Source organism: Clavelina lepadiformis, chromosome 5, assembly GCF_947623445.1.
Source record: "Clavelina lepadiformis chromosome 5, kaClaLepa1.1, whole genome shotgun sequence".
NCBI classification, from domain to species: Eukaryota; Metazoa; Chordata; class Ascidiacea; order Aplousobranchia; family Clavelinidae; genus Clavelina; species Clavelina lepadiformis.
The window spans coordinates 4,998,350-5,016,067 of NC_135244.1; the positions used below are offsets into that span (position 1 = coordinate 4,998,350).

The following is a 17,718-nucleotide window of genomic DNA, read 5'->3' on the forward strand; positions in this document are numbered from 1 at the left end:
ATTGTTGTTAATCTCACTGTCTCTGTAATCATTTCACCATCAGTTGTGTAAACTCTCGGTGATTCTGTGATCTTTACCGACGTTTCGGGATTTACGGTTTGATCAATGTCTTTGGATATGGTTGAATAATTATCTCCAGTTGCAGCAACAGTTGATAGGTCACTTTCTGGTTCATAAATCACTTCTGAAGTGGTTTCCACAACTGGTGACAGAGACGGTGATGAGCTGAATTCTTCAGTATATGTTGGAAGAATTTCTCTTGTAGTTATGTCAGTCAAAGAAGAACGAGTTTCGGTTGTCAAAGTGGTGCCCACATGTCTATCCGCTGTAATATCGGACGGGATAACTTGAGTAACGGTACGTTTTTCAGCAGGTTTAGTCTTATCTGCAGTAGTACCTTCCACTAATTCTGATGTGGACTTTTGATTTGCCGCTGTTGTTGTTGTGGCTTCTAAAATCTCAAGTGTACTTGCTGTGGTATCACTACCAGACAAAGTAACAACTGCTGTTGTTGGTTCTGGCACTGTGGCGAAGTCGTCAGCTGTAGTAGTTTGTTCTGTTGTTACAACTCCAAGACCTGCATCATTCTTGGTCGTTGTTTCAATAACTGGAACTGTGACAATAATTATCTCGGGTTCAGTTGTACTATGTCCAGGGGATTTGGGGGTTTCTGTAACATACATGCTGGAATTGTATTGTTTCTCGGTGGTGTTGTCCATTTTAACTTCATCAGTAATTGTTGTTAATCTCATTGTCTCCGTAATCATTTCACCATCAGTTGTGTAAACTCTAGCTGATTCTGTGATCTTTGCAGACGTTTCGGGATTTACGGTTTGATCAATGTCCTTGGATGTTGTTGAATAATTATCTCCAGTTGCAGCAACAGTTGATAGATCACTTTCTGGTTCAGTAATCACTTCTGAAGTGGTTTCCACAACTGGTGGTAGAGACGGTGATGAGCTGAATTCCTCTGTAGATGTTGCAAGAGTTTCTCTTGTAGTTATGTCAGTCGAAAAAGGACGAGTTTCTGCTATTCCAGTGGTGCTCACATGTCTGTCGGTTGTAATATCGAACGGGATAACTTGAGTAACGGTACTTCCTTCAGCAGGTTTAGTCTTTTCTGTGGTAGAACCTTCCACTGATTCCGATGTGGACTTTTTATCGGCAGATTGACTTGCTGTTGCTGTTGTTGTGGTTTTCAAAATTTCAAGCGTACTTTCTGTGGTATCAGTATCAGACAATGTAACAACTGCTGTTGTTGGTTTCGGTGCTGTAGCGAAATCATCAGCTGTAGTAGTTTGTTCTGTTGTTACAACTCCAAGACCTGCATCATTCTCGATCGTTGTTTCCACAACTCGAACTGTGGCAATTATGTTACCAGCTTCAGTTGTACTATGACCAGGAGATTTTGTGGTATCTGTAACATACATGCTGGAAGTGTCTTGTTCCTCAGTTGTGTTGTCCATTTGAACTTCATCAGTAATTGTTGTTGATCTCATTTCCTCTGTAATCAGTTCACTGTCGGAGGTGTGAACTCTCGGTGATTCTGTGATCTTTGCAGACGTTTCTAGCTTTACGGTTTGAACAACGTCATTGGACGTGGTTTCATAGCTATCCTTAGTTGTGGCTAAAGTTGATAGATCACCTTTTGATTTAAAAAAAGCGGTTCGGTTTTCAGCAGGTTTAGTCTTATCTGCAGTAGTACCTTCCACTGATTCTGATGTGGACATTTGATCGGCAGATTGACTTGCTGTTCTTGTTGTGGTTTCCAAAATCTCACGTGTACTTGCTGTGCTATCAGTATAAGACAATGTAACAACTGATATTGTTGGTTGCGTTGCAGTATCGAAGTCATCATCTGTAGTAGTTTGTTCTGTTGTTACAACTCCAAGACCTGGATCCTTCTCGGTAGTTATTTCAGCAACTGGAACCGTCGTATATGTTCTTGTGGTATAAGTTGCACCATCTATTGTGGTTTTGACTGTGTCTGTATACACCATGGTTTGGATTGGTGATGTTCCAGTTTCCTCCGAGCTTGTGGTAATTTTGATCACATTAAAAGGACTGGTAGTTGTGATGCCACCTGCAGTCGAAGCTCTTGCTGTTGGAAGTTCAGTTTTATCAACGGGGCTTGTAGTTAAACCAATGAGACTGGAATCATTTTTCGTAGATATTTCTGCAGAAGAAATGAATTCAGTTTGCACTAGCTTGTCTGCTGTGGTATTTTGCATCGCTGATGACTGAGTTGCAGTTTCAAAAGTTGAACTTCCAAGAGTAACTGCTTGTGGAGTAGTTTTAACTCCTCTAACACTGGTTTGATTTGAGACCGATGCTGTATAAGAGGCCGACAATGAAGTACGCAACGATAAAGTTTCTGTACTAAACGTCACACTATCACTGGAAGTGTCCATTTCACTCTTAGTTGCCTGAGGCAAAATAGGTGTGATGGATGATTTAATAGACGTGGTTTTCTCGGGCATGGCGAAGTCCATTGTAGTGGGAAATTGACTTAATTCCCGGTCAGTATTCTCTGTTGATGCTGTGGTTTCGACCTCAGAAGTCGGCCCAGGAGTTATAATTTCTTTAGTAGAGAAAATATTCATTGACATTGTAGTGATAAAATCTGTCTCTGTAGGAGTAACGTATTTAGTGATCTTATAGCCTTCGCTAAATGCAGTAGTTTCAGTAGATGCCGCTATGCCTGCTGTTGTTTCAGGTTTCCTTGAGTCATCGGTCTTTGACTGCGTAAAATCTGTTGCAAAAGTTTTGCCCTCCGGAGCTCCGCTTGTAACAAAATACTGCTTGCTAGATATGGATTGTGATTGAGTTGTAGTTTCTGTGCCATCAGTTGTTTGAATAACTGGATCGATGAACACTGTACTCATTATTTCATTTGCTTTGGTGGAAGCTTCCGTTGCAACAGTCTTAGGTGTTGAATCCGTCACTAAAGTAGAAGTTCTACTCATAGTTTCATCAGTGGACGAAGCGGTTTGAGATTCAATTGTTTCCACGACTGTTGTTTCAACGCTTCCGTCTGTCGGTTGAACTGTGGTCTTCGACATACTTCCTACTTGGGTTGGTGTTACTTTAGAAATCTTTTCTCCAGGCTTTGTTGTAAAATAATCATCCTCAGTTGTGCCCGTGAGCTCTGTGCTGATTGTGGGCTCTGGAAACATGACAGACGTTTGTGCGGTGGATTCTAACACGACGGTTGACTCCACAGTAGTTTTAGAAAGTTCTGTTTTATTTTGTGACTGTGTAGCCGAACTCAGATCGGTTATAGATATTGTGGACGACTTTGAAAAATAATCGGCAGACGTTGCTGATTCTGTAGTAGGGTCATAGACTGGGCTTGATTCTGTAACAACGGTATCAATGATTGTTGTAGTATTGGGATAAGTTTCTTTGGTAGAAGAAAATGTCAATGGTGTAGTTGTGTTCGGTTCTGTTTGAGTGACAATTTTGTCTGTGAATGTTTGTGTGAGTTTTGTATGGGTGGTTGATGACGCAGTAGGCTTATCGGTGGATGCTGTGCTTTCCAGAGAAGGCTTGGCGGTTTCATCTACATTTCAGGCAAGAAACAAATGCATTCTACACCAAATATAGCAACACTACACTGATAAACAACACGAAAGTCACATTTAGATAAAAAGTAAAGTCTAAGCAGGCATTTCCTAAGAAATTCGAAATGAGGTTTGCAAATGGAGAAAATCAACATGACTGTTGATTTCGTACTAGATCATGCCAAATAGATAAACTTCAAATAAAATCAAGGTGCATTCCAGGGATGCAAAACCATTTAACACGCACATCGGTTTTAAAGAGTGAGGAATTTTCGTGCTTGACTTACCGAGATGATTGATGCAAGTCAAATTTCTGACTATTACATCAACAACTGTTTCTAGATCTTCGAAAAACTGCAACAAGATAAAGTGATCTGGAGAATATGCCACATTTTCCTGCAATTCTTTTGTTTCGATATTATGCCCGATTCCGATGGGAATGGAGACACCGCCGAGATTTTTGAAGGCCCTGGAGCATAAGTTTGAAGTTGTATATGAGATGATAAATGTAAGAGCAATTGTAAGCTTGCAACACCATATACACATTAAGCACATGTATTAAAGTTTACCTTTAACGTGGTAACAAGTTTGACATGCAACCGCTACACAGCTGCAGCCAAACAGCAGGTAAAAGATTATAGTTTTATTTAAAAGTAACTTATCTTAAATTATTTAAAACATACTGGGCACGTTTGGTGACGGCGTCTGAACTTTTTCCATCAGCAATGATAATGAGAAAGTGATCTGCATCATCTCTTCTTCCAGCGTGGTTCTTCTCGACAAGTCGGTTGTATTTTGCAATTGCTAGAGGACAAAACGTATAATTTGAACCATTCAAAATTAATACCATAATTTTAAACGTTCAATCATGTTGTTAAAAATAAACTTGGGTTGTTGTTTAGATTGATTAGGATTCAATCTTGTCTCTAGTGGAGCCCCACGTTATTTGATGCAATACCCTTTGTACAGTAATCAATGGATTATTTATATTGATTCAAATTTAAAGATTCTTAAAACTTTCAAATTTAATAAACAAAAATCATATGTTTAACCCTATTTTATGGGTGGGCTTTTCGACCCCATTCTTCATTCGTTGTTTGGCAAAAGCAAACGAATTGAGAATTCGTGACTTTTCCAAAATTTGACAATTGAAAAAATTCATTTTTCATTGTCCAATATACCGACTTAGCCTTAGATTTTAAAAACACAGTTCAAAGTTATTTTTTCATGTCCTTTATTTTATTTTGCAGCACTTTGCAACACCATAAACAATATAAGCTACAACCGATTGTAAAAATTCATAACCAAAAATGGTGATTTCCCATAACCTCAGTTTACAACAAGTCAGTTTACTAACTAATTCATTTAGTATGCTTCAGTTGCACATACGTGACTAACAAGCCCAACTTGCTTGAAACAAATATACGATTTATTATAGTCATTTTTAACTCAAAAGTGAATTAACACTCAAACTAATTTGTTGTGATAAAAGATTAGTACTAATACCTGTAAGTGTTAAAGATGTGTATCAAAGTGCATAAGTTTTTCACAACTATAAACTTATGCTTTTCGACATGTCACAAAGCCCTCTCTTATACTTTTCTTTCGCTTTAAAACCCGTGTAAATAAAATCAAATTTTAAGACTTCGCATCAAATCACCATGACTCGGGTGGAAAAATTATTGCAAACAATCTACTCACCTCTTCCAATGCGGTTTCCATCCTGGAAGTTTGGTTTAATACTTGCCAATTTCGCTAAGAACGTGTCTTTGTCAGGTGCGTCAGAGAATTGAATTTGGGGATATACATCCCAGTCAAAGGTGTATACTGCAACCTGTGTACAAAAATGTCAACACTTGTGTGATAACTCCCATTTTCAGCTCTATATAGTTATCACAATAGATCAAACAGTTATTTTGTTGTTTGATTTTTGCAAACCTGGGTGTGCTCGTGTCCAATATCGATTTGACTCACAACGTTTCCAACAAACTCGATTTGAGATTGAAACTGTTCATTCCTCACGGACGAGGACGTTGTTAAAAGGAATCCGAGGTCCAAGGCCTGACTTCTTCTCAAACATCCAGGAAAACTTTGGAACAAATTTCATCACAAAAATACTTGTCAACATTTGCATTACATCACATTACCCTTGAGCTGGTTATCTTTCATATTTCTGGAACTAAACGACTCGAGTATTCATAGTTACACTTCAACCATAAAGTGCAATGTAAAAAAACAAGTTTTTCTCAAAATGAAGTAGTATACAGCGTGTAGTTAACACATTCACGTATGTTTTACCTCAAACCCACGCATTTGGCAGAAAACTTAATAAGTATTCGCTCGATTCACTGTTAGTTTAATTAGAAACCTCGTCAGACTTTTAACGCAAAATGAAGCGAGTGGTTATTTCAACGACGCTGGAAAGTCCATAGTGAGCTACCACATTGGTAGTGAAAGGCTTTGATAAAAGATCCTTCAAAGTCTTATAAACCCGTCCGTTTTGCGAGTTTACGGTCGCCTCCCCTACCATAATATGTTTGCAAAATTGTTCAATTCGAAATCATCAAAAAAGAACTAAATGAGCTATTTCTGTCAACTCTGTGACTACTGTCTCCTCAATTTTCCTTAAATACTTTATTTTGAGAAAAACTAGTTTTATCGTTATCACTGCGCTTTTAATTTTATAATTTTAATTATACTTAGTCGGATAGGGAGTGGACAATACTTCTTTCCCGGGCGGTGGCACTGATACTCCAGGTGGTGCAGCTAAATAGAAGATTGGAAATAAATTCCCAGACAAAAATGTTAGCACAACAAGACCCAGCACAGAAGAGCGCAGACATTCCACTTACGGAGAGTGTTGAAAGTTCCAGAAAACGCTTTTCCCACTGCGATGTTGCTGTACGCAACCACCGTCACAATGTATTTTGTTTCTGGAAGAAGTTGTGTGATCAAAGTCCGGTGATCTAATGCTGGCTCAATTTCGATCTCTCTTGTTTCAAAATTCGGATGTTCGTTCGATGCAATAGTGACCTGTTACAGAAAGTGGTTAACTAGCTGCAATTTAGATTATTTGAAATACGTGCCAACTGATAAAACGTGGAAGAGTATCATTGATAAAGTCAATGGGGTCAGAGCGGTACTATTTCTGGAACGTTGTTTTACCAATCAAATTAAATGCAGAATTACCAGATATTTTGTGACATCTCCGACCACCGGTGGGAACATTACGCGGAGATAGTTGTGATAGAGTGTGACAGTGACAGGGTCTACCTTGGATGGTTCTGTAACGCAATGATGTTAAAGAATGATCTCAAAGTCTAAAAACTTCCATCTGAGTCACTGAGATATTCTATGGATTAGAACTTTGGGGAAAGAGTTACGAAATATTTACTGGTTCTAAAATCAATTCGTTCCGTGGGAAGACTGTCCGCATTGTTGAATGTATTATACCCTTGAGCGTAATAAAGACGTCCTGGGACCAAGTCGGAAATTTCGACGTCTACAGAAGTGACGGTCATACTTCGTATACTGCCAGTAACACTGTCCTCAATCTATTAAGTGCAAGTTGACATTACTTGTAAACACGTTATGCTTTCGTTAACGTAATGGCATGTATACTTGTATAGACACTACGGTTATTTAAGAAAGAAATCAGTAGTTACCTCGAGCCTGTAGCCTAAACCGACCGTGATTGGAACAGTCATTTCAACTAAAGTTTCTTCTATGGTCGTTAAAACAAACCCAGGCGGTGTGGGCGGGAGAGCTGTAACCGATCAAACCAAGAAGATTTACTTTAAAAACACCAAGTGAAAATAAGATACGGGTTTTGAGCCACATTTTTTTTTAAATAAAACTTTTGGCTTTAAAGAAAAGACCCACGTGTGGTTATGGTTCTGAACAACGAAGTCTTGAGCCTTCCATTGCAAATTCTTTCGGCGGTGATGTTGTACGTTTGACCGGGAACAACACCAGCAAAGGTCACCTTGAACAAACAAAGTCAAAAAAAATGTCTATGCACAATATGGGTATGATAAGCTTTCATTTCCAAATTAGAGAATCTTAGAACTGTAGATAAATAAATAATAATAGCAATTACAAACGCAAGAAAACTTCAATACAAAATGATAAGATGAAAATGCTTAAATGTGTGAAGTACGAAGTTTTAAGTTATTGTGAAACAAAAATATTACCTGGGGAGCGTCAGTAAAACTCAAAGACTGCTTTGCCAATACCCTGCTATCTCCAGCAAGCTTCAGCCCGATCTCATAGGTTGAATCACTGCTCACATCGGAATCGATTGTAATTCGAATAAATTCAAGACTGACCGTGGCGCTTATCCTAAGTTCACAGGTGGGTCCTAGGAAAAAAAATGCGTTTTTTAGAAGGGTCTTCACGTAAGTTATTAGAACATAAATCTTGCAATGTGCAAAAAATGTCAGGCATGCTCAAATTTATAGCCTAAACATGTGAATAAAAATTAAACAATTTTAAAATACCCATTAAACCATCGCTTAAGTTATCTTACCGTATATTGGCAGAGTTGAGGGTCGTGTACTCAATACGTCATTGCTTTCCGAAAGAAATTCGACAAGGTAGTTATCACTTGGATCAAGATTAATTAGCGTGAATGAAGTGTTTGAGAAAAGGTAAGTTTGGACAATTGCTCTGTCCTTTGACCGGTAAACCGTTACGTTGTATCTACATAAAAAAACATGATTTCAAAACGATTTTCCCAAAATATAAACGTACATTTTATCCACGTCTACGTTTCAGGTTAATGGTGAAAATCGTTTTGCATTAACTTTTCTACAATACAAACTCATCAAATACCATATGGTAGTGTTTCTGCTTAATAGCTCGAGCAACATTGAAATCATGTGTTTGAACATTGATTTCAGTGTTAAGAAATGAAGATGAATAAAATCGGCTCAGACTTTACCTTTCTGCTCCCCATACTGGATCCCAGTTGATTAGAAGTCCGTCCTCTACCGGGGATAATTTCACCTCGGAAGGCGGGTAAGGTGGAGCTAGTATAAAACACAAGCAGCTTTTGCTTTTAAAAAACGTCCACGGTTTACGTAAGCTTGATTTGTGACAAACTTTATCTCGTAAATGTAATAAACTGTATCAGTGAGATAGTAAACGATATATAAGCCTTATTAAACTCACGTAGCGTGAGTTTAATCGATCTAGTAAATGTAACTTCGTCGTCAGAGATTGTTTCCAACGTTCCTATGTAAGAATAGGCAGCAAACAATCCAGTAATGTTTGCTTCAAAGACAGAATGCGTCCAAGATTCCCCGTCACGTTCAATTTCCCTGCTTTCAAGCAGGACAAGCAGCTCATCCGGGCTTTCAAAACAAAAAAATCAATTTATGATCGTCACAGTATACGAATGTCACAATTGTCTGCGCTGTTAACATTTTTCATCAGTCGTAGTAACTTATGACGTAACCGTAATCACTAAAACGTTGTCAAAATGTCAGAAATAGTTAATAACTCAACTTTTACAATCCCGTATGCAAACAGTAGCAAATGAAAGTTAACTACAAATTCCATGTGTTTCTCACCTTCCAGGGTTAAGTACAACCGTTATGTTAATTCTGTACAAATCAGGGTTGCCTGGCCCTCCGTTGAAAGTTAAAACAAAACTCGACGGACTTGTAACTCGTGCGCTTATCGTCAACTGGATGGGGGAAGCTGAAAACAGAGGGTGATATCAACCAATGAGGTTTCTCCGTAATGTATATTACAGCTCATTATGTTTAGTTTTATCTTTATCCAGCATAGATTTTCCAAAACTTTAACCTTGCAGGTAAATTTCAAAACAAAGTAGAAATGAATTTTGCTTTGTTTTATTAATACTTTCAGTTCTTTTCAACAAAAGTTAACAATTTCCTTCACTAGGCTAAGATAATAACCAGAGAAAGAAGCACTAAAAAGCACAGTCACACTTACTTGGTGGAGAGACAATAATAAATCCACTAAACATGCCTTCAAGTGCGCTGTTTCTTCCACGCACTCTAGCAGCGTAACTATTTGCTGGATTAATGCCTTGGACAATATATGGGGACGATTCGACCTCAACCGTCTGCAAAATTTCGTTATTTCTTTGACATCCATTTCACCATTACTTTGAAAACCAATTAGTAACATTATTTCGGTTTGCAAGTTATGAACGACTATCAGTATTTTGCGGTATTACAGACTGACAACAAATCGTCCTTTTGACGGAACTATATAAGACACCGAAACGTGAAGCATTTAAAAAAGGTTGAATGAGCGTTTTATACAAACTACTCACGTCATTGAAATTTGTCGTCAAATCAATGATTTCAACAACGTATGACGTTGCACCTTCTACCGGATCCCAAGTCAGCTAAAATGTAAACGGTAAAAATAAGTTAAAACGCGCTAAATTTAAGATTTTGATGTCAAACGGTAGGCAAGCAGGTGCGATATAAAGCAGTAGCAAAAACATATGTCTATGTCATAAATCTATAGACTTATGCTCTGTTTTTCTTACCGTGGCATTTTCCAATGTAAACTCGTTGAATCTGAGATTGTCTGGAGCAGGTAGCAAGGCTACAAATATGCGGCTTCTTTATAAATTTATATACTAACACTTAATACAGCACTTATAAACTTAAAAATGAATCACTGCAAGTACTTCAACAAAAGCCGGATATCTTATGCAACACCTCAATATTGTTAAACGTAAAGTAAGAACTTACTCAAAGCAAATTCTGCGATGGCTGGATCACTTGATACCTCAGCCGCGTAAGTGTAAACGCTGATGACGTAAGGTACACCGGTTTTGAGATTGTCAGTTAGTACGAAAGTCAGCGAGTCACTCGAACCGAACTACAAAAAATCAGAAAAAATTAAATTTAGATGATAATTATGTATTTCCAAATAAACCTACTTCTGCTAGGAAATTTCATGCAAGTCGCGTGGTCTAGCAATTAACTATTAAGCATAACGTGTAATGTGTAATAATTCACCACAAAAATTAAAGCAAAAATTGATTCAATGAAACAGACAATTACAGCTTAGTCAACAAACCTCATCCTCGTATATGTAATTATCAGTTCCTTTTTCATGGACTGTAACCGAATAACCATCCGCGTATGGTTCTGCTGGACCAAACACCACTTCGACTTTATAAGTAGTTCCGACAGTGATGTTTGTAACAATGCTTTGGACTGGTGACGGCACTGTAAATTTTGTGAGAAAATTGTAAACTGTAATAAACCCGGAAAATCTTATAAAGTAACCGCGTGAAATAGCAGCACAAAAGAAATGTGAGTCAAGTGAGAAAAAATATTTTCGGTAGCAGCAAAAACAGTGTCTGGCTTACTAGTCGTAACACGAAAGGGTGGACTAAATACGCTTCTCAGCTCAGTGTTTTGGAAGAATGCGGCGACACTCAACCAGTATGGTCGGCCCGGTTGCAAGTCGTACTTGGTGAAGTTGAGAGATGGTGTACTGAACAACTGGGAACTGAAATTCTCCTCATCTCGAAAAATCTCAGGAAACCATCCACTGATGTTGACAATGTAGCCCTGTCGTATTAAAAAGTTTAGGGTAAAGACCCATAAAAACGTTTTAATGGAATTGAATTTAATTGTAACGCATCTATTTATCAAGTAAAGACAACAGAAGAACGCGAAATTTATGAAAAAAAAAATATCAAAAGTATCGCAAAACCAAAATTAACCGGAAGATATAGTTTTGCATCTTACGACTTAAATATAGTTGTTTTTCGAAATAAGAATTTTCTAGACAACCGCTACGTATAACTACATATACACAGTACCTTGAAACAAAAAATAAATTTGGAATAAAGCACGTGAAAGTGATTACTGAAAATTGATAATATCTTGTGTCATGTTCCTCGTTATTATCTCAATGAAACTTACATCTGCTCCAGGAGATTGATTCCACTGAAAAGTAACCGACGTCTGATTAAGGCTCATGATTGCCACCTTGGTTGGAGTTGGCGGCGGATCAAAATGAAAAGGTTGCCTTGTTTCTTTGGATTGTTTTGGGCCGCTTTGTGTGATCAGCAGCAAAACATACCTGACAAAAGTACGCGTTGTGATTGCTGAATCATAGAAAACTGGCAGGCAGCATAATCAAGGTTTAGTAACTAATCATTTACTGGTGACTCTTAGAAAGAAAATAAATAAACAAGCCATAAAACGGATTATTGATTATATCAGTTTACTTATCTTATATAACTTGACCAACACAACTTGTTTTCTTAACCAAACTAAATCCTTCAGGGTTAATATCAACCAATACTTTGACAAACAGACAGAAAATCAGCAAGTTCAATATAGACAAATAACAATTTGTGACATACTCTCCATAGATATCCGCATCAAATAAAGCATTGTACTGTTCCTGTTCAGCTTCGGCGGGCACCACTGCTCTGTCGGCCTCCTGCTGGTTCTCAGTATCGTATAATATTAAGACATAGGCATCTGAATCTCCAGCTGGTCGTGGGAACGTTACATTGATCTGATTCGCACCGAGATAGAAAACCACATCTTCCACTTGTGCCGGTTCTAGCAATTGATTTGTTAATTGCTATATGCCAATATCAGCTCGGTATATAGGCTACTGTATAAGGTTATTAACCTGTCTTAATGTTCTATGTATGCAAGTTAATGTGTAAATCAAATAGCAACTACCTTAGCAGATTGTGCCATGTCACATTTTCAAACGCATTTAAACAGGTTTTTAATGCAGTCGCTGCTTCAAATCTAAAGGTTGAGGCTAAAACCAAATAACTTACCGGTCCAAAAGTCAACAGGACTTGTAAAATTTCCTGACACTTGATCGGGTCCACGCAGTGATTGGACTTGGACCAGGTATCTTGTACCGGGGTCGAGATTGGTGATGTAAACCTGGTGCCGTTCTGTTACAACTTGCCGAAAAAATATCCGGTCTGGTGTGAAGACCTAAACGCATGTTTTCGCTGAAAAGTTCCCCAACCAGTGAGATACATTTGGAGCATTTTAATTAAATTTTCAATGTAAGGGTGTGCCGACAAATGCACGACACATTTTCGTCAATACCATTATGCAAAAATAACACAGCCTAAGTGTTGGTTAAGGTAGCATCAGAATCTATTTACTTTTACAAAAGTTTTAATCAAGGAAATATACCTGCACACGATATGTGGTTGCATCTGAAACCGCCCTCCATTTGATGTAGACAGCGGTCGTATTGATCACTCTCGTAACAACATCTATGGGCGGGTGTATAACTAAACATTTAGTTACAAATACTTCATTATTACCGTTGACACGTCATTACTCATTAGTCGTTGCTAAATAGTTAGTAAATACTGACAATAAAGGCCTTTCTCAGTTATTTTGTTTCATACACTAAGGGAAATCATACCTGGACAAACAAATGACTTCGCGATGGTACCAGTCAGCATACTACTGATGTAATCGACGTTTGATTCGTTGAGATCGGTGTCAGGGTTGTGATACGTGAAGCCTTGGAAGAGATCACTATACTGCTCTGCTAGGTCTGTTGTCTATAATACAAGATTTAATTGTCGGAACACCTTCAGAAAGGTACATCTACTTGCTGGATGCAAATGTCAGTGCCTTACAGGAGTTCAAACGTTTACGCAATGTTATCAATCGTAAATGAAATGCAATATGTATATAAATGAATAAACGTAACAACATGTGTATAGCCTATTGTCACTATAGTGGTAGAAAGACAAACTATTTACACTTACCCCGAAGCTCAAAGAATGTAAGACGAATCCTTCATCCAACAAAATCTGTCCAATGCTGTTGATATTACCTGCTGGTGGTCCGGTGGAGACGAGAACAACGTGCATACCCGCACTTGGCCTACGCCCGAAGTCGTTGGAACGCATTAACTCCAAAACCCGGCCAAAGGCTGAAGATAATAAACATCATTGGCGTGTAAGCACTTTGGGGAATAAATGAGAAAGAAAGCAGAGTTGTGCACTGATGTCTCTTCGCAAAGATGTTTGAAATTGTTCTTACCAAGTTGAATGTTTCTATCTGTTGCTGTTCCGTCCAGCGTAGAGATTAACGAAATTGTATCTAAATAAATTTCTGAGTCTATTTGAACACCTGAAAGTGCCATACCCACACTCGACTTTGCGTCAAATAATAGAAAGCCAACCTGCACAAAAGCACCTTTGCGTCATGCGATTAACGAAAAGTTTGATGCTATTTTTGCGTTCACTGTATCGCATTTCTTCTAACGGTTTAACTAATGAAACTATCAAACTAATGTAATCCTAAAACATCCAAATTTCCGAATGAACAAACTAACTGACTAAACAAACAATTATAGAAATCGAAGCAAAAAATACCCTTTACCTGCATTTTAGTTTTGCTTATTACATTTTTCTTGTTAAAATCTTCAATGATTTCTTTGGTTCCGAAAAAAGCCTTGGTGTCAGCAGACACGTCGATAAGGAACAAGACGTCAACAAAATTGTCCGAGGTGGCACAGATTTTCACTACAAAATAAGAAAATGTAAGATGCATCGTGCAATACCCTACACATTTTCGAAATGTTTGTTTTGGGATTTAGTTTTACCTTGTTTTATGTCTACAATGAAGATGTAGAAGAAAGTTTATACTCTTTTGTATAGAAAGTTTGAAAATAAATCTTGTCGAATTCAACAACAATACCTGGACAAAGTATTTTCGAAAGCGACCCGCTCAGCCTGGTCGGTACTTCGTCATAATCGCTAAGGCGGATGACATTGCCTGTCGGATTCACGATATTTTCAAGTTGCTCGTTACTGACGTCATCAGTAATAGCAACAACATGTACGCCGCTTACAAGCTGTAAGTAAAAAGGCAGAGTGAGAACCATACTTGATTCCACGCAAGTTTCGAGGGATTAAAATGTTTATACACATATAGAACAATTTCAACCATTGTAAAGGTTCATCTGAAGGTTTTTTTAAACAGAAAAAACTAAAGTTTGCGCAGACGACACCGACCTGACGTAGCGCTCTCGCAGGGCTGCTGACTTGATCAGGTGTGCTACCGTCGGTGATAATCACCACTTGGAGCGGTTCAGAAAATCGACGACCTTTATCAGCTGATAATGCGTTATCAACAACGTGCTGTATTGCTATTGTGAGAGAAAACAGGGAGTTTATCACAAAGGGGAATTAACACAGATTACAGAAATATAGACGCTGACTTTTATAGAATAGGCAGTTAACAATGGGATTGACCATAGCCAGCAAGCATTTGTATTTTAAGAAAAGATATTGTTAGTGTATCGAGTAAATCATACTCTATTATGCAAACAGCACACACACACCTATTTGTATGAGTTAGGACTTACCGTTTCCCAGAAGTGAGCCTGTGCCTTCAAAAGCTATGTCATTAACTGCATTCACAAGGTCGTTTTTCTCGGCGTAAGTGTTGAAATCAAATATAGTGTTGACATTTCGCGAAAATAAGGCCATGCCGATCTGTGTTGTAGAAACTCATATAAGTTAAATAATAACATCATTCAGTCCATTTCAATGTATATCAACTATTGTTGGCTCAAATTTTTTCTTAAAACTACATAGAAATAAAAATAAATGCTATCGAGAGTTAGCTTGTTAAGTATTACCTGTACGCCATTTGAACCAATCTCAAAGGTTTCAATCAATTTTACGAGGGATTCTTTGATTTGGTTGAAGTTTTCCTCACCAACGCTTTGACTACTTTCAACAAGGATAAAAATGTCCATTTTCGCTCTTAAACAGTCAGTCTGTGGGGTTACCGGGTCCAGTGGCGGTATCTAAGCACAGGAAATCATACTGAGGCAACGAATTTATAAAACTAAATCGTCTTGGACTTCCTAAGCTATAGAACATACAAGGATTTAGTTTGAACGAATTCTGCAAACCAGAGATTGATCTCAATTTTTAAGAAGAAACTTTGAGTTGAAGCTTTTTAAATTAGGGCACAATTACTACTGTAAACGTTTGTCAACTTATCAAGACATAGCCCTACTATAAAGAGAAGATTACTCAAAAAGGACCGAATTGGTCGTTTTCGGGTTAGAAAATGACCAAAATGAGATAATTGCAAAATTGTTAAACAAAAAGATGGCTAAAAGTCTTCTTGTCATAAGACAGAACATAAAAGTTGCAAGTAAGAAATATTTTTGAATTGTTTAGCGAAAGAGGCCTGTACAAACAGCCTAAACTGTACTGAAATGCCAGTTTTTATAAATGGCTATGAGTGTACTTTGTACTGTGAGTTTTCAAGGCGCCACATTCAGCAGCAACAAGACCTACCGCATCTGTCGTTGGTTGATCCAATTCAACTGGTTCACACATAACATTTTCACCTATGCTTCCCGGTATCTCTGTGTAGCCGTCATTACATACACATGTGTAACCGCCGGATACCGTCAAGCAAGTAGCGTTTGATGAACACCGATTTTCGTCATTTAATGACTTGCATGGATCACATTCTGTGAGTACGGAAATTCGGTTATAATGCTGGTTATCCAGTAATGCCTCGGGTTACCCAACAGAAAAGTGCAATATTTTTCAAACTGAATGTAGATTTTATACGTGCACAAAAAAGAAACGATACAAAAACGAAAGTAATTTATGCATTTGCATTATTTTAGTTTAAAATCAAGCTTCGGACTTATATCTACAAAGAATTATCGCTTTACCTGTAAACATTATACTGTTCTTGCGAACGTTCTTCAGGCTTGGTTGGTTGTAAATCGCTTCTTCGACCGCCATGCTGAGGTTTATTATAAGTAGTTGAGCGTTGAGATTTTCTGTAATTGTAAATGTCAATCACGGCCAAAGATGTAATTACAACGATCTCATTAAGTGCTTAAGCTTGTTTATGAACATCGATGAGAGTCGTCCTAGTTTTCCTTACATAAAGCTGACGCCGAACCAAATTAACATTACTCCAAGTGCTAACAAAATAAAACAAAACAATTTTTCATTGGTGGAGAAACTCACCGATGCCTTCCAACGACGCATCAATATAGACTAGCATGTCCACCCTGGTTACGTCATCTGTTTCAGACAAGACAAGATCCCGGACCACGACGGAGCTGGCAACTCGAAGGATGCTGGAAACCAGTGTTATCTGGAGCTGAAATCGAAATCAGGAATCAGCTGAGATTATCGGATGCGTGTGTTAAACATGGCAGGTTTGCGGTATAATTCTGGTGAAAGTTGTTTGTAAAAATGTGGACATAAAAAGTGTTTTCGAAGTAACTTAATTTGCGTAAAGTCCCTTTGGAATTGTTTAGCATAAGATAATGAGTCAAAGTGCTGTCAACTGAAGCTGCAACGTTTGATAAAACGGAACAAAGAAAATGTTATGTACAAATTAAAACCGGCAAAATCTTCCTGGCCACTAACAAGCAATAACCACATAATGTCAACTCGTGTGATACCAATAAATTCTATGGAAGAAATACAAAAAACACATCAATTGAATCGAAGGACCCACTAAACTACTTACAGCTCTTGTCAGATCCGAAGTAAGGAGGAATTCATCAAAGCTGTTCGTCGGTAGGGGAATATCCAGGATAAACCAGCCTTTGAAGCATGTTCCAACTGATTACAAAAAAGAGAAACCGAAATTAAAGGAACCAGTTTGCTTATACTGTAATTTTGCAGTTTAGACGAAAACTAAGATTATCATAAATTATAAACAGATAATATTTACAATGATATTTTAAGATGATGAAACGTATATATAAGAACCCTAACAAGCACATTAAAACGGTATGTTTACGCTTTGTATGATTCTTAAAAAACTGCACAACGTATTTACTTACTTGGTTCACTCGGCAATTTGGTAGTCTCCGGTGGAATTTCTAAAAATTGACAATACGTTTTAATATTGCACTATTAATATTTTATGTTTCTATACGTACAAAGCAAGGTTACATTTAATCAAACGAAATCGTTTTTCTTTCATTTGATTCGGTTAACTCCACCAGTAACCCTGACATTAAATCAGTTATCTAGGCAGCTAGCCGTTACGCCATCACACGCCGATCTTAAAGGAAATCAACAACCAACTTTTTTGGCGATGCACGACCAAGAATACAAATAATACATTTCATTATTTGGAACATTGAC

At 37.8% G+C, this 17,718-nt stretch overlaps 1 protein-coding gene across 1 annotated transcript in view; it reads right to left on the bottom strand.

The window, feature by feature from the left end:
• The window catches only part of LOC143459746 (uncharacterized), a 96,713-nt gene that overhangs the window by 69,858 nt on the left and 9,137 nt on the right, over positions 1–17,718 (bottom strand). The window contains exons 12-49 of the mRNA XM_076957008.1: positions 17,412–17,450; positions 17,093–17,187; positions 16,582–16,717; positions 16,278–16,388; positions 15,889–16,067; positions 15,216–15,386; positions 14,940–15,069; positions 14,587–14,720; positions 14,270–14,426; positions 13,952–14,094; positions 13,610–13,751; positions 13,333–13,499; positions 12,981–13,122; positions 12,743–12,843; positions 12,370–12,535; positions 11,935–12,139; positions 11,489–11,648; positions 10,927–11,131; positions 10,632–10,783; positions 10,301–10,430; positions 10,093–10,151; positions 9,871–9,945; positions 9,525–9,657; positions 9,137–9,266; positions 8,736–8,917; positions 8,506–8,593; positions 8,092–8,264; positions 7,757–7,923; positions 7,446–7,548; positions 7,229–7,329; positions 6,958–7,117; positions 6,753–6,847; positions 6,416–6,596; positions 6,263–6,329; positions 5,502–5,652; positions 5,265–5,397; positions 4,247–4,367; positions 3,851–4,032 (exon numbers count right to left, since the gene is read on the bottom strand). Coding sequence (XP_076813123.1) covers positions 3,851–4,032; positions 4,247–4,367; positions 5,265–5,397; positions 5,502–5,652; positions 6,263–6,329; positions 6,416–6,596; positions 6,753–6,847; positions 6,958–7,117; positions 7,229–7,329; positions 7,446–7,548; positions 7,757–7,923; positions 8,092–8,264; positions 8,506–8,593; positions 8,736–8,917; positions 9,137–9,266; positions 9,525–9,657; positions 9,871–9,945; positions 10,093–10,151; positions 10,301–10,430; positions 10,632–10,783; positions 10,927–11,131; positions 11,489–11,648; positions 11,935–12,139; positions 12,370–12,535; positions 12,743–12,843; positions 12,981–13,122; positions 13,333–13,499; positions 13,610–13,751; positions 13,952–14,094; positions 14,270–14,426; positions 14,587–14,720; positions 14,940–15,069; positions 15,216–15,386; positions 15,889–16,067; positions 16,278–16,388; positions 16,582–16,717; positions 17,093–17,187; positions 17,412–17,450 — 5,166 coding nt within the window. The remainder of the gene's footprint in view (positions 1–3,850; positions 4,033–4,246; positions 4,368–5,264; positions 5,398–5,501; positions 5,653–6,262; positions 6,330–6,415; positions 6,597–6,752; positions 6,848–6,957; positions 7,118–7,228; positions 7,330–7,445; positions 7,549–7,756; positions 7,924–8,091; positions 8,265–8,505; positions 8,594–8,735; positions 8,918–9,136; positions 9,267–9,524; positions 9,658–9,870; positions 9,946–10,092; positions 10,152–10,300; positions 10,431–10,631; positions 10,784–10,926; positions 11,132–11,488; positions 11,649–11,934; positions 12,140–12,369; positions 12,536–12,742; positions 12,844–12,980; positions 13,123–13,332; positions 13,500–13,609; positions 13,752–13,951; positions 14,095–14,269; positions 14,427–14,586; positions 14,721–14,939; positions 15,070–15,215; positions 15,387–15,888; positions 16,068–16,277; positions 16,389–16,581; positions 16,718–17,092; positions 17,188–17,411; positions 17,451–17,718) is intronic.